This window comes from Thunnus albacares, chromosome 6, assembly GCF_914725855.1.
Source record: "Thunnus albacares chromosome 6, fThuAlb1.1, whole genome shotgun sequence".
NCBI classification, from domain to species: domain Eukaryota; kingdom Metazoa; phylum Chordata; class Actinopteri; order Scombriformes; family Scombridae; genus Thunnus; species Thunnus albacares.
The window spans coordinates 31,708,290-31,721,912 of NC_058111.1; the positions used below are offsets into that span (position 1 = coordinate 31,708,290).

General features: G+C 39.6%; 1 protein-coding gene across 3 annotated transcripts in view; it reads left to right on the forward strand.

The window, feature by feature from the left end:
• The first annotated feature begins 454 nt into the window (after positions 1 to 454).
• The window catches only part of LOC122984319 (alpha-2-macroglobulin-like protein 1), a 34,390-nt gene continuing 21,221 nt past the window's right edge, over positions 455 to 13,623 (forward strand). For 2 of the 3 annotated variants that reach the window (XM_044354698.1, XM_044354699.1), the window contains exons 1-13: positions 455 to 2,069; positions 4,161 to 4,341; positions 5,412 to 5,568; positions 7,106 to 7,158; positions 7,788 to 7,808; positions 8,966 to 9,134; positions 9,271 to 9,355; positions 10,591 to 10,711; positions 10,816 to 10,930; positions 11,020 to 11,129; positions 12,243 to 12,398; positions 12,624 to 12,860; positions 13,308 to 13,371. In XM_044354698.1, the coding sequence (XP_044210633.1) occupies positions 1,987 to 2,069; positions 4,161 to 4,341; positions 5,412 to 5,568; positions 7,106 to 7,158; positions 7,788 to 7,808; positions 8,966 to 9,134; positions 9,271 to 9,355; positions 10,591 to 10,711; positions 10,816 to 10,930; positions 11,020 to 11,129; positions 12,243 to 12,398; positions 12,624 to 12,860; positions 13,308 to 13,371 (1,552 nt within the window). In that variant the 5' untranslated portion in view covers positions 455 to 1,986. Of the gene's footprint in view, positions 2,070 to 4,160; positions 4,342 to 5,411; positions 5,569 to 7,105; positions 7,159 to 7,787; positions 7,809 to 8,965; positions 9,135 to 9,270; positions 9,356 to 10,590; positions 10,712 to 10,815; positions 10,931 to 11,019; positions 11,130 to 12,242; positions 12,399 to 12,623; positions 12,861 to 13,307; positions 13,372 to 13,623 lie in introns of those variants that run through there. The other variant, XM_044354700.1, reaches the window with a different exon arrangement.

Sequence of the window (13,623 nt, forward strand, 5' to 3'; positions counted from 1 at the left end):
GATGATTTTTAATATCCTGTGAGAAATTCTCCTCATGTTTACCCTCTGCTGTGCCTCATAGAGTTGTCCTTGTGTACAATGTGTCGTGCCAGATTCCTTCAGCTGTGTGTTTCAATTACTCACCCCCCTCTGGTTGTTGGTTAAGTCTTGTTTTGCCCCCCCCCCTCAAAAAAAAAAACGAGTCTGACTGCCCATCACACACTGCCTACAGGATCCTAATGTTGATAGAGGACAATCAATATTGCATGTTGCATTAGCTCACACACACTATGTGTTTTCCTTTCTACATAGCAAAAACATACAATTGAATGCTCATGTTAAATGATTTTATCGACTAGTCATGATATGGACACTCACATGGACCGTAAACATAGAAACAACAAATCTGTTTTGTCCACTGATGATTCCAATATACTTTTATTCAATGGTACATCTTTTTAGCAGCAAAAAATTCAGTTGTATTTATATCACAGTACAGTCTTATTACAACAATGTTAAAACAAGCTATCCACAGATTGTAACAGATCTTTTGACAGCAGCCATGTGGGAAATCAGATCATGGAGCTGTAAGACAGCTGACCAAAATGTCTGACCTGCCAAAAATCCATCCAATCAAACTGCCAGATTGCTGATCATTTGGGCAATTAACCAGTGAGTAACCTCAAAATGAACGTCACATGACAAACAATCAGGAAGAAATTTGGTCTGATTCTCGAATTGACAAATTTAAAGTAAAAATCATGCTTTATCTGTACAGTATCTGCCTAGCCTGACTGAAACACAGCCTGACTGAAACACAGCCTGACTGAAACACAGGGATGCCCTGCAAAAAAGTTGAACCCGGTTCAACTTTTGTCGCGACACAGCACATCATCATCCAGTAAGGTGCCGCCTTGGCCAATGCAGCAATTTCTGGTAGATTACTTTGTAACATGAACCGCATATTTCTACTGTTTACCTTGCGGTTGTTGCAATGAAAGATAGAATAACTGGCCTAACATAAGATTATAAACCTCTGTGCAGTGTTTTGGCTTAAGGCTTCAACCTTGTGGATCTGTTTCTCAAACTGCACCTCTTGGATTGTATTTCATGTCCCACCAGTACCAGAGGCAGCATGCCCCCCCAACACAGGCCCATGTGTTGTTTTAACACAGGGCTGTTTTCAGTCTGAATACCTGCTAAGACTTCAGCATGTCCACATTAAGCCAGCTAAATTTGAAAACACATCTTTTTCTCTATGTTTCAGCCCTCGGTCCACACTAAAACTGTATTTTTCTGATCCAAAAACGGAACATTTCCAGAGGGATCTCCAGAGTAGATGAATCTTAAGTCAGGAGACCCCAACTTTTTTGGAAGTGCAATACTAAATCCCGTGATGTGCCCCTTTAACATACTCCCATTTAATCAAAGTAAGCCCTAAATAATAATGGGTTTGTTTTTTTTAGATGATTTAATGCGGAAATGTAAAGCTTAATACATGGAAAAAGATCTTGACTGTGGAGTATATGACTTGAGAGGTCATTCTCATCTTACTGGAAGAACTGATTGCCTCCATGGAGCTCATTCAGGACAGAAACTGTGATCCTCTTATCTTAAGTGTTATCTCTGTTATCTTCAACACCCGACCAATCTGCTCAACAGGCTCAAACCAGAGGAGTGAACTTCTGGCAGCAGGCAGGGCTGTGATTCAACTTTTGGGAAGGAAAACTCCTTTGGGAATAGGGAGGAGGCTGCAAAGGTCCAACGAAGTTGGGGGGGAGTGACTCAGAGGGAGGGGGTGGCGGTGGTTTGGGGATATAAACAGCAAGCCACCGCCACCCCCTCAGTTTGAGCAACTTTGTGCCCTGCACATCCCTCTCAGTCTGTGTCCTCCTCTCTGTGTCCGGCCCGCAGTGAGGGTAGCAGGCTGGAAGTGCGTCCTTCTCCTCCGGTGCAATCCCGCTGTTGTCCCGCTGCTTGCAAAGCTTGCGACTCTGCTCTGCTGACATGGCACCTGTCCTCCAAATGTTTGCTGTCATGCTCGCATCGGCGTTCCTGCAAACTGCGACATCGGCCCATCTCAATGACACGTAAGTGAAAGAAGTTTTTTTTTCAGTGTCATGCTGAGAAGATTGTTTGCAAAAGTTAGGTTTCTGCGTCACGCTAGTAGACGCCATTGCACGCGCCTGTGTTTGCAGGAAAAAGCAACAAAAAGTTGCAAAGTAATTGTCAGTTCGTGTTGTACTGTACTGTGCTAAGTCTGCCATCGTCCCCTCTGGTGAGGCAGAAAGTCCAGTGGTTGGCCTCAGGATAGGGTTATGCAATCTGTAGAGAAGCACTCCTACCAGTGTGTGTGTGTGTGTGTGTGTGTGTGTGTGTGTGTGTGTGTGTGTGTGTTGGCAAATCCTCCTCCATCTGCTACCACTTACCTCCATTTGATTCATGTTCTGCTCATCTCTGCTAAAATTATCTGGACAAAGTGGACCAATAAGTGATGACTGATGATTTATTTGGTCAATTTGCTAAATGACCTGAAGCATTTGTTCAGGAAGAACACATACATACTGTTTATGGCCTTCGAGCAGGTTTGAGATCTTTGTTCTCAGTTACAAAGACAAAAACTCCTTAAACATGTGGTTTCTGCATGCAGATTGATTCCTGTTCTGACCTTTGTTTTGCTTTTATCTGCAGGCAGGCCATCATGACTCAAATGCCTTTCATCTTGTAACAGAGTTGAACCAGTCAAATGACTTTTCATCATGCAACTTTCTCTCTGGCAAAAACAGCATCAATATTCTCAGCAGCACCAACCAAAACTCAATTAAATGTGTCCTTTATTTCTCATTGGCAGCAGCAGGCCCATGTGTGCCAACTAGCTTCAAACACAGAATATTCAGCACAGTGCTTGGTTAAATCTCGATAATATGATTGTTTAGGATGTCCTTCAATGTGAATGGGAAAACACGTGATAATAACACCACATTTCAAATACTGATTAGCATATGTCTGTTTCAGTGGTGGAAGTACTCAGTAAAATGACCGATACTACAGTAAACAAATAAAATTCCTACATTCCAAATCCTATTATGTCAAAGTATAGAAGTACTGTATTATAATTGAAATGTAAAAGCACTTGTTCTGCAACTGATATTATATTTTACAAATGTAAGGGAGTAAAACACACAATATTTCTCTTTTTTAAAGTGGTTGAAAAGAAGTATAAAGTAGCATACAACTGAAATACTGAAATGAAGCACGAATATATAAGAATTGTATTTTAGTACAGCACATTAGTATATTAAATGTCTTTTACACATTTAAACCTGTAATAACGTTTTTGGCCACTTGGGGGCAGCAGAAACAAGCTGTGAACAAACACTGAGGTATAATATGTGTTAGCAAACATTAGCATCTAGCAGACAAAGAGCAATATTAGAATTTATTTCGAGTCATGTTTTTGGCTACCTTATGAATGTAAGTTCAATATTCACTCTCCTTTTAGCTCTGTTTTGGTCTCCACCAACTCCTGAGAGCTGCTAAATGCTTCCAGCTAGCTGATAACCGCCTGCCTGCTGTTTGGTGCTAGTAAGATAGCATACAGTGGGGTTTTTAGAGATATTTTGCAGAAAACAGCTGCCTGCTGTGGCTGAAAAGAATACAGCGCTAAGAGAGCTGAACCAAAAGAGTGAAGTTATGGCCCAGAAAGCCAAAATAATGAGCTGAAAGATGCTAAAAGCTCAGTAACTTAGAGCTGAGTGAAAGGTAGAGGTGGGTGGTAATTCTGTGTTTGTCTCTAAGAGCAACACCAGTCATTTCATCCTTTTTGTTATTGTAAAAATATGGATTATATCCACTTTAATGTCTAAATTCTCCCAGGTCTCCCAGTGTTCACCTTCATTCCTCCCTCATAGCTAATGTAATTAAACAGGTGACACCAATAACAGCTAATTAATTTCACATGCTCAGCTTTAATGTGTTCCAGAAAATAAAAAGCAAAACAAAAAATATACTGTATTCCCGGATTCCAAAAAAACAAACAAAACAAACAAAAAACAGAAGTGAATCATGGGGTTGTTTTTTTCCTGTTGCACTTGTGTGGTTTTCTTTATAATTTTCCAGTTACATCACATCTTTTTCTTTCCCAGCAGTCCCTGAGTAATGTCCCCTCTCTCTCCATGCAGCATTTTTGCAGTGACTGTAAGCTCTCAGGTGAGAGGAGGGAAACAAGAGACCCTCTGTGCCCAGATCCATGACCCCACAGAGCCCGTCTCTCTGATCATTGCCCTCAAAATGGACTCTGGCAGCACCGTCATCCTGGAGGAGGCTGTCAAACAGGACTTCTACCGCTGCCTAACCTTCCAGGTCTGACTCAACATGCGCATAAACAGTTTAGCCATTTGCAGGCGAGGTTGTGAAATTTCAGCTCAAACAAATATGAATAATGTATTCTTCAGTATTTGCTTATGCTTTCCCGGTCGGAGCGAGGTAGAATAAAGAAGAACAAAACATACAATGTTAGTAGTGGTTAAATGCATCCACAAGATTTACAGGCACAGGTTTAGACCAGTTTACTTTCCTCTCCTCTTCCCCTAGCCCTCCATTAAACTAATGGCACAAACGCTGGCATCGTTATGTGAGCTGTCAGCATCAATGGTTCTCTGTAGATTACTGCTCTGGTTTCTGTCACACCGCCGCTCGCTGTTATGTAACTTACGGACCTTGCTCCATATTGATGTGAACCGACCCGCTGACCCCAATCAGCTCTGTGACAATAGCACTTAGTTTCACTTGGTTCCCCGGTGTTTGGCCCCGCTGCAGGCCTGGTCTGGCATTTGTCTATCTGCAACTAAACAAAGGCAGCTTTCTGCCAGAGGCCCGATATGTACCTGCATTCCTCTGGAAAACACACCCTGCCTTCTAAACTCAGTCTCACAACACACACACACACACACGCTCACACACTCCCAAAATTTGTGAGGGGTGTTTTTTTGTATATGTAACATTGTTAAATATAAATATATATGTGTATGTATGTATGTATGCATGTGTGTGTGTGTGTGTGTGTGTGTGTGTGTATATGTGTGTGTGTGATATATATATATATACCCCTCAGAAACACCCCTCACAAGTTTTGGAAGTGGTTCCAGCCCCTGTTATGTAACAGCAGCTCCATTATCAAGTGAAAACATATGCTTACAAGTATGACAGCATTTCATAATTAAGCTTGTGTAGTGGAAGCAGTCAGTTGGATTTACTTCCAAGCAGTCATTCTATACTATGATAGTTGTCAGATGTTGCACACTAAACTCACTCCAGAAGATTTTTAGAGAAGTATAAATGGAGTCCTCTCTCCCTTCTATCCTTCCTCCCCTCCTAAAGATTGAAATATCCCCTGGTCCTCTCTGACAGATATTTGTTGGCTGGTATTACAGGTCCCTACAGTGCGCACCAGAACCGTGGCAACCATAAATGTCACTATTCAGGGTGAGAGCGGCTTGATGAGCAAGAAGACCAAAATCCTCATAGAACCTCCCGCTTTCATTCATATCATCCAGACTGATAAGCCTGTCTACAAACCTGGACAGACTGGTAAGTATCAATGTCAGGGTACTTTATTCACCATCAACATCATGATTACTGTGACAACGTCCACTAGGTGGATATTTCAAGTGTTAGAGCTCCCTGCTGTGTGGTAGAATCGCTGCTGCTGCTGCTACATACAGCCCACATTATCCTCTCTGCACTGCTTACCTATTCAGCTTCATTTGCACAATTTTGGACTATTTTATAATATCTGCATAATGCTGAGCCACTACTTGACAACTTTAGGAATAGGAGAAGAGGGGTGGTTCCTCAAGAGTTCTTGGTAGTGGTTGTATGCTGTAAAATATGAAGATACATGTGCTAAATACCAATTAAATTCCACTGTGGTTCTTAAAAATGTATTTCATGTGTGGATCTGGAGTATTTTTCTTCTTAATTTTGTTATATGTAATATTTGGAAAGAAAAAGAGACAATGTTTCTGATACTAGTATATTATTAGGAATGATATTTCTTAAATGGCTCTTTCATTGATTTTTTTAATTTTTTATTTTTTTTATATTTTATATTTCACTTCCATAAAGTTAGGGGACTTCCAAGTGACAGATAAAAAAGAAGGGGGCTGAGATTTCCTGAAGAAATGCTGGATCCTTAACTTCCCATAATGCAACTTGATAGCTTCTTTCTTTAGACCCTTCCTGCTCGCATCTCTTAAACTCCAAGCCTCTAGTTTGTAACAGAGGCTTTCTGTAAAAATCAGAAGTCTAAAGCCCAATCTGAGGTCACTCTGATGACATCATCAGTGTTACCCCTCATCACTAGCTAATTAAAATTAAAGGGGCACTCCATCAGTTTTACACACGGAAATCTGTTCTCTTGACATGGTTAGTACGACTCAGCTTGTGAAAATGTTTCTGTCCGTCTGGAGGAGCTGTTTTCAAGTCTGTGAAAATAACCCTGATGATGTCATAGTGATTTCATCAGGGTTGTTTGTTCTGGCTTGTGCTCAGAGATTAAACATTTTACATACTGAGAGTGTGGAGGTTGAAAGATCTGGCAGGGAAGGTCTAATAAAAATATGCTAGTGATTGGCATTATGGGAATTGTAGGATCCACTGCTTTTAGAGCTTGACCCATACTAGGAACTATCTTGGCCTCTGCTGCTTTAATTTTTCTGTATTTAATCTCTCTCTCAACTGTATAGAGTGCAATTTAAAATCAAGTGTCCCTTAAGACCAAATTTCTCATAAACCATAAACTGTGACGCCTCCTCCTTCCCTGGTGCCATTGATTTTACAGAAGAAGACTTTGCAAATTATGTTTTGGCTTTGTCTCTCTCCACCATCTCCATCATCAAAAACTTTGTGCCTTTTTTTTGTTTTGGTGCCATAAAGCAGATTTCTCTCATAATCCCATGTGCTAGCACACAATGGAAAGTGCAGTGTAGTGTAGGATTTTATTCTATTTATTTACTTTGCTATTTTCCTAACATTATGTTTTATTGTACATGTGTTATATTTACATGATAAATTGGTGTTAATAGCTTTCCCCCTTTTTTTTTTTTTTTTTTTTTTTTTTTTAAAGTGCAGTTCCGAATAGTTTCTATGGATGCCAATTTCATCCCTGTAGATCGAGTGGTAAGTTTTTAATTAATTTATTTTTGTCCTTCAAATTGATGTGAGACTTTATGATGTGTGTAATAATTCCAGCCAGTGAACTTTGTAATCTGGCGTGATTTCTACCATGCAGTCAGTGAATCTAAAGAGTGAGGTCTATTTTGGTTCAGGAGAGTGGGAGGTGAAAGGAAGGCTGTTTGTTGATTTTGAAGACAGCGTGGGTGTGAAACGCTGTGTGTCGTAGTGTGATAAACATGCTGTCAGAGTTCATTTGGCACACACTGCATCTGACCCAAACATCTGAATCAATACAGGCTCAAGGCCTTTTCCGTTTGTGATGAGAGGATCTGGCTGAAAACTCAACTGTGTGCAGTGAACGTGAAACTAGAATTAGAAATTCAGTTATGTATGTTTGAAGAAAGTTTGTCTACAGAATATGTAATGAACGCTCGTGAGTCTGTTGGGTTGGTGAATCAAAAGTGTGGATTTTCTGAGCATTACAAGTTTTTGATATGAAATAACACATTCCCTACTCATAAAAATGGCACTAAATTGACAAACTGCAATTGATGTAATCTAATCGTAAATTGTGCAAATTGTATGTGCAGCTAATCAAAGTTAATATAAATGTTTTCTCTTTTTTTTTTCAGTACAAAGTGGTGGAACTCCAGGTAAGATTCAATGAAACTTTTGCTGCTGTGGCTCAGTAAGTATGAATCTCTGGAGAATCCATAGCGTTATGGAGCTGTGGAGGACTGCTGGCCTCCACTCACGGCACCCTTACCTATGTGGTTAGATAAGGAGGCAAGGCAGAGGGGAAAATAAATGAATTAGCAACTACCTGTTCTGGAAATGAACAACTGTTTGCCATCTGATATCCAAGAACACATCTCCGACCCATAATATTGGTTTTGCTAGTTACTATGCCCCACAAGCTTATAGTTAAGTATAGTTTTATGTAAACTCACCGGGCAGTTTATCAGGAACACTTGTTGTATTGGATTGCATTATATTGCACAACTCTGCTATAAATTCTACTTATTGGTACTGTATGTGTGTGTGTATGTGTGTGTGTATGTGTGTGTGTGTATGCAAGGTTTTTGAAAAATTAAACTAAAGAAAAGACATAGACTGTGTAACATGAATAGACACCTTAATAAACACACTGTTAACTCATTATGTTTGGACAAAGCAAAATCAAGCTTAAAGGTGCAGTGTGTAGAATTTAGTGGCATCTAGTGGACTTAGCAGAAATGGAATATAATGTTCATATTAATATTATATGCTTGGGAGGGTAGGGGTATTCAGTTGTTGCAATCTGAAACCTCACTGCCAGGTGCCACTAAATTCTACACACTGGTCAGTAGTTAAATTCATTTAGTTAATAATAATAAACAAAGGAGGAGTTCTCAAACAGTGGGGATCAGTGATTGGTCGTTAGGTACGCACATTCACAGCTCATTGATGTCTCTGTCTGGTTGATGATTGGTCAACTGATGTTGCTGCTGCTCTTTCCCACCCACTGAACACAGTCAGTCCAGAGAGCCATAGCCACATCAGTGCACAATCACTGAGAAATCCTGGCAACCCCCTCCAAGAAGAGGAGTTAAGGTTGTTTTGAAAAAAGTTGCCAAAAGCGTTTTAAAAGTTTCTAAATCTAGCGAAAAACGTATCTGCTCCTTTGTAATCATATACTACAGTGTGAAACATATCAATCTTTATTTGTTTCTATCTCTTTGAAATTCACTTGCTAATGCTTGTCATCTGCAGCAGACAGCCGTAAGCTCTGAGCTCAATCTTCAATAAATGTGCCTCTGTCTTTATGTAGGATCCCAGTTCAAACCGCATTGCCCAGTGGTTGGATAAGTCTGTTGTTGGCGGCATCCTTGATCTTTCCCACCCGATGATTCCTGAGGCAGTGCAAGGAAGCTACATGATCACTGCCACAACAGATAAAGGAGAGCAAATATCCCACAGCTTTGACATCAAGGAATACGGTCTGCTTCAGTTGCATGCTAAAACAATAGTCTCACATTACCAAGAATTTGATATGATCTCATCTGTTTTCAGTATGATCTGTTCTTGAATTTTCAGCTGTAAGATTTCTGATTTTTGATGTTTCCTTTGCTTTAGTTTTGCCAAAGTATGAGGTAAAGGTCCACCTGCCCAGTGTGATTACCATCCTGGACCAGGAGGCAACAGTAAAGATTTGTGGAAAGTGAGTGTTTATTAAAACTGAACTGAAATTTTAATTGTCTTCACTTTTTGTATAAGGATATATAAACCGTAATGATCCTGCTTTATATTTTTCCTTTTTTTTTTTTTTTTTTTTTCAAAAGAGGATAAAACTATAGAAAACTATTGGCAGCAGTTCACTGTCATCTTAGAAATGGTGGTGCTACATGTGCTGTAAACTTCTATGGTACTAAGAACGTCAAAGAAGCCTCTTTTCCATTTTACAGCAACCTGACTGTCAGTTATTTAAACCATCTGCGTTTGCAACATTCAACATTAAGGAAAACCCATCATGCTGTTAAGTATTCCACTCTGAAAGTGGAAGCTAGCAAGCTAGGCTAACTGACGTTAACACTGATTTCCCCTAGATGTTCATTCTTATTCACATTATTTCATCATTCGTACCACATTATACAAAGGATGGGGGTCTAGCCAGCATTGTCTGTCTTTGTTTAAGGGGTAATTCTACCGGTTTTACACACAGTCTGTAAAATTGGTGAAATTGTAATTCCAGGTGTTGAGAAGTACTACTGCAAATGTAAAAAAGTCATATTAAGTCTTTTGTAGCTCCAGAGGAAGCTGTGTGAAGTCTGATCAATTTTGTCAAGTGATGTCACTTGAGTCAGCGTCAACTGGGACTGAAGACAGGAAGTTAGGTTACCAGACCTCTGTGCTTCAAGCCTCTCTACTCCTGGCTTGAGATACATTAGCATAACACACCCAAATCTCCAAATAAACAGTTTGAATTTGAATTCAGGTTGAGTTGCATTGTGGGTATTTATATTGTGCATTTTTTTTAAGCTGTCCGACAATGTTGTAGGAGTACAATGCTAAGTGGAGTTCTATTTTTCATGTGGTGATTGTAAGTAACCAGACTGTCAACACTCAGTCTTGACAGTTGGGGACTGTAGTTTCCACCTGCAGTTAACTTTTTGTTAATTGCATGTTTGACTAAATAAGTACACAAGTCAAAACAAACACCAATGATGTACAGTGTATACTGATTTCTTAGCAAAAATTAATTTTAATTTCACTTCAACTTTAGGAATTAGCCAGTAAATGTCACCCACATTTTACATAATGGATATTATGTTTTGGTGCTTTTGCAGAAGACATTAATTTGAAATGGTTCATCTCCACTAAACACTTGCCTTCATTGAATTAATCTGAAATAAGGATCAATTTCAAATCTCTGTATCGGTGTGCTGTTTCCTGCAGGTACACCTATGGGAAACCAGTTGTTGGCTCGGTCAAGGCTGTGTTTTGTAGAAATGCCATTCGGTATTACTGGTATACATCTGTCCAAAAAAGTGACCTCTGCACAACATATGAAATGACAGTGAGTATTAAAACATTAAAAAAATCTGACTTGCTGTAATCATAGTCCTCTTTTACTAATCTTTTTTTTGTTGTTTGAAATTGACCCATGTTGTTATCTTCTAGACGGATAAAAGTGGTTGCGCTACACAAACCGTGAACATGACAGAGTTTTCCCTCAACAAGAGCGTATACGACGACAATTTTGAGGTGGATGCTGAAATGGAGGAGTACGGCACGGGTAGGCTGACTGAACGCATGAGACTATACATGCAGTGATCAGTACTAGCCCATGATGAGCCGTAATCTGTATGTGTACGTCCCATCTAGGGGTGATTCTGAAAGGCAGCGGGCGGACCACCTTCAGCAGCCACATCAGAACTGTCACTTTTGAGGATGCACCTGCAGCGTATAAGCCTGGCATCCCATTCGAGGGAAAGGTAATTACTTTATTTTACAGCCTGCTGTCATCATAGCACAGGAATACGTTTTTCTTTATTTTGAATGAAAACAATGTCACAATGTCAAATGTCGTGAATTTTCTGCAGCATAGAATTAAAAGTTTTCTTGTAATGATACACTCAGTGTCCCTCAACATAGACACATGACAAGTAGCCTGGATAATTTAAATGACTTTAGGTTTCTCTTAGGACCATCTGTTTTAAATATTTCAGCTTTGACATTTGAAAGTTATTCTTGACCTTTTGAAAGATGACAAAGTTGAAATGTAATTTTCAGTCTCAATTTTAAGCCTGGAACCTGGAAGTGAAGTCCTTAAGATGCTCACGAAAATGGAAATGTCCATGACAAACATACAATTGAAAGCTTCAGAACATTTAATGAATCAACCTCGACTCTTTCAGCTTTGTCGCTGAAATTTCATGTCTTTTCCATCGGTGTGGAATGGCAGATGGCTCTAAATACTATGACACAAATGAACCGCAGCTGTGTTTGCCGTAGAGAAGACGATGATCAGAACCGCAAGTCTTTGTTGAAGGTTTTGTCATTGCAACTGGGAACAGAACTCATAGTTGTCAAGTTCATCTGATTTGACCCAGAAAAAAAGTTAATTGATTTAAACAGCTAAATGTTTCATTTGGTTTCTACAAATTGAATATAGTTATTGTTAACAATTATTTCATTACGCCTGGACATTTCTCATAGAGCCGCCATCAGGCCATAATGTCCATAAGGACCCATGAAATATCAATATTTAATGGGAAGGTTACCATAAAATTTAATGCTCACATTCATGCTCTCTAAAGGATGAACCCTTTCTATATTGGGCACTCCATGAGCTTTCCCCTTGTGCCTGTATTAGATATTAGATATCTCTGAATGCATTCAGGCTCCCAAAGGGAATTTATCCATTAGCCTTTAATAACTTGCCTCTAGCACTAGCTTCAGGACAACAACCATTTCCAGCAGGATTAAAAATGTAAACTAAGTGCTGAAATCATCAATATGTAGCTGAATAATGAACAGTGTACCTGTAAATGAACTTTTAGTCTTGATACATCTTGAAAGTCTGCTACTCTCTGACTTGTTTGCAGGTCAAAGTGATTGGTCCAGACAACAAACCGGTCACCAACGAGCCCGTGTACCTGTTCATTGGGGACTCACAAAACTTAACTCTCACTACAGACATGAAAGGCATGGCTTCATTTTCTCTTGACACCTCCCTCTGGGAGGACACGGTGCATCTGAAGGTTGGTTTATGCTCCTCTTTTGATTTCTATTTATTTCAGTAGCATCAATGTAGTTCCCATTAAAAATGTCAATATCTACTTAAAGAAACTTTCATCATATCCATCATGTTGGGGATGGACCACACAAGCCTAATTAAAACTATTTTTGAGAGTTGGTTTAATGTCTGTTAAGAATCGGGTTGTGAAGGTGAATTTGACCTTTGTCTGTGGCTGTTGTGTCAACAGGCGAGGTCCAGAAAGAAGGAGGAGAATGAGCCGTATGTGGCCAACACACGTAGACCAGAGTACAGGTCGGCCTACCACCATGTCGCAGCGTTTTACTCCAAGAGCAGTAGTTTCTTAAAGCTTATGCAGGTCAGCGGAAGGATCGCCTGTGACAAAGATGCGACTGTGCGTGCTCAGTACATCATCCAGGGGGAGGAGCTAAAGAAAGGACAGGAAGTCCTCGACTTCTTTTACCTGGTAAGACTCGTGTGTTATGGGTTATACAGGTAAGCTACTGTCAGTATTTGTACACCGAGCAATGGGAACATACCATTGGTTGAGTGCATATCTTGACAGTCACTGTCACACTGTGAGTCAATGGTGGCAATTTCCTGCTGAACATTTACATCTTTAAAAGTGTAACTGGTAATCTGTGTATTTTGGGTATGGTGTGATGTTTCAAAGGATCCTTTACTTGTAATATGCATAAAAATCACAGAAAGACACTTGCATCTACGAGTAGCTGGATCTGTCGTCAGTGACGTTGCTCAGTATTTTTTATCATTTAGTTGAACAGTAATTAAAGGGAAGGGGAGTAAACCGGATTGTGTAAAATCTACACTGAGCATATAAAAGGAATAATTTAACTTTTTTTATAAAAAAATATACATTAATAAATTTCTCTGTGTTATCTATTCTTTGTAGGTGATTTCCAGAGGTGGAATTGTGCAGCATGGTCGTGTCCCAGTGGCTGTTAAAGTGGGAACTGGTACAAACTAATCTTATTTAAACTAAGAAGATTATCTTAAAGTATAAGTGTGGTGATTTTCTATAGTTTCTATAGTAATTCTCTATGAATCATATGAAAAGAACAAAATCTACATTAATTGATTCTACTAACAAATATTGTATGTTTATCCAAAGTCTGATATCTTGTGCTTCTGTGCTATAGAGCTCCATTGGTGCCCAGAAATGATTTAAAAACATGTCAGTGAGCCACACTGTTGCACTGGGTGACATG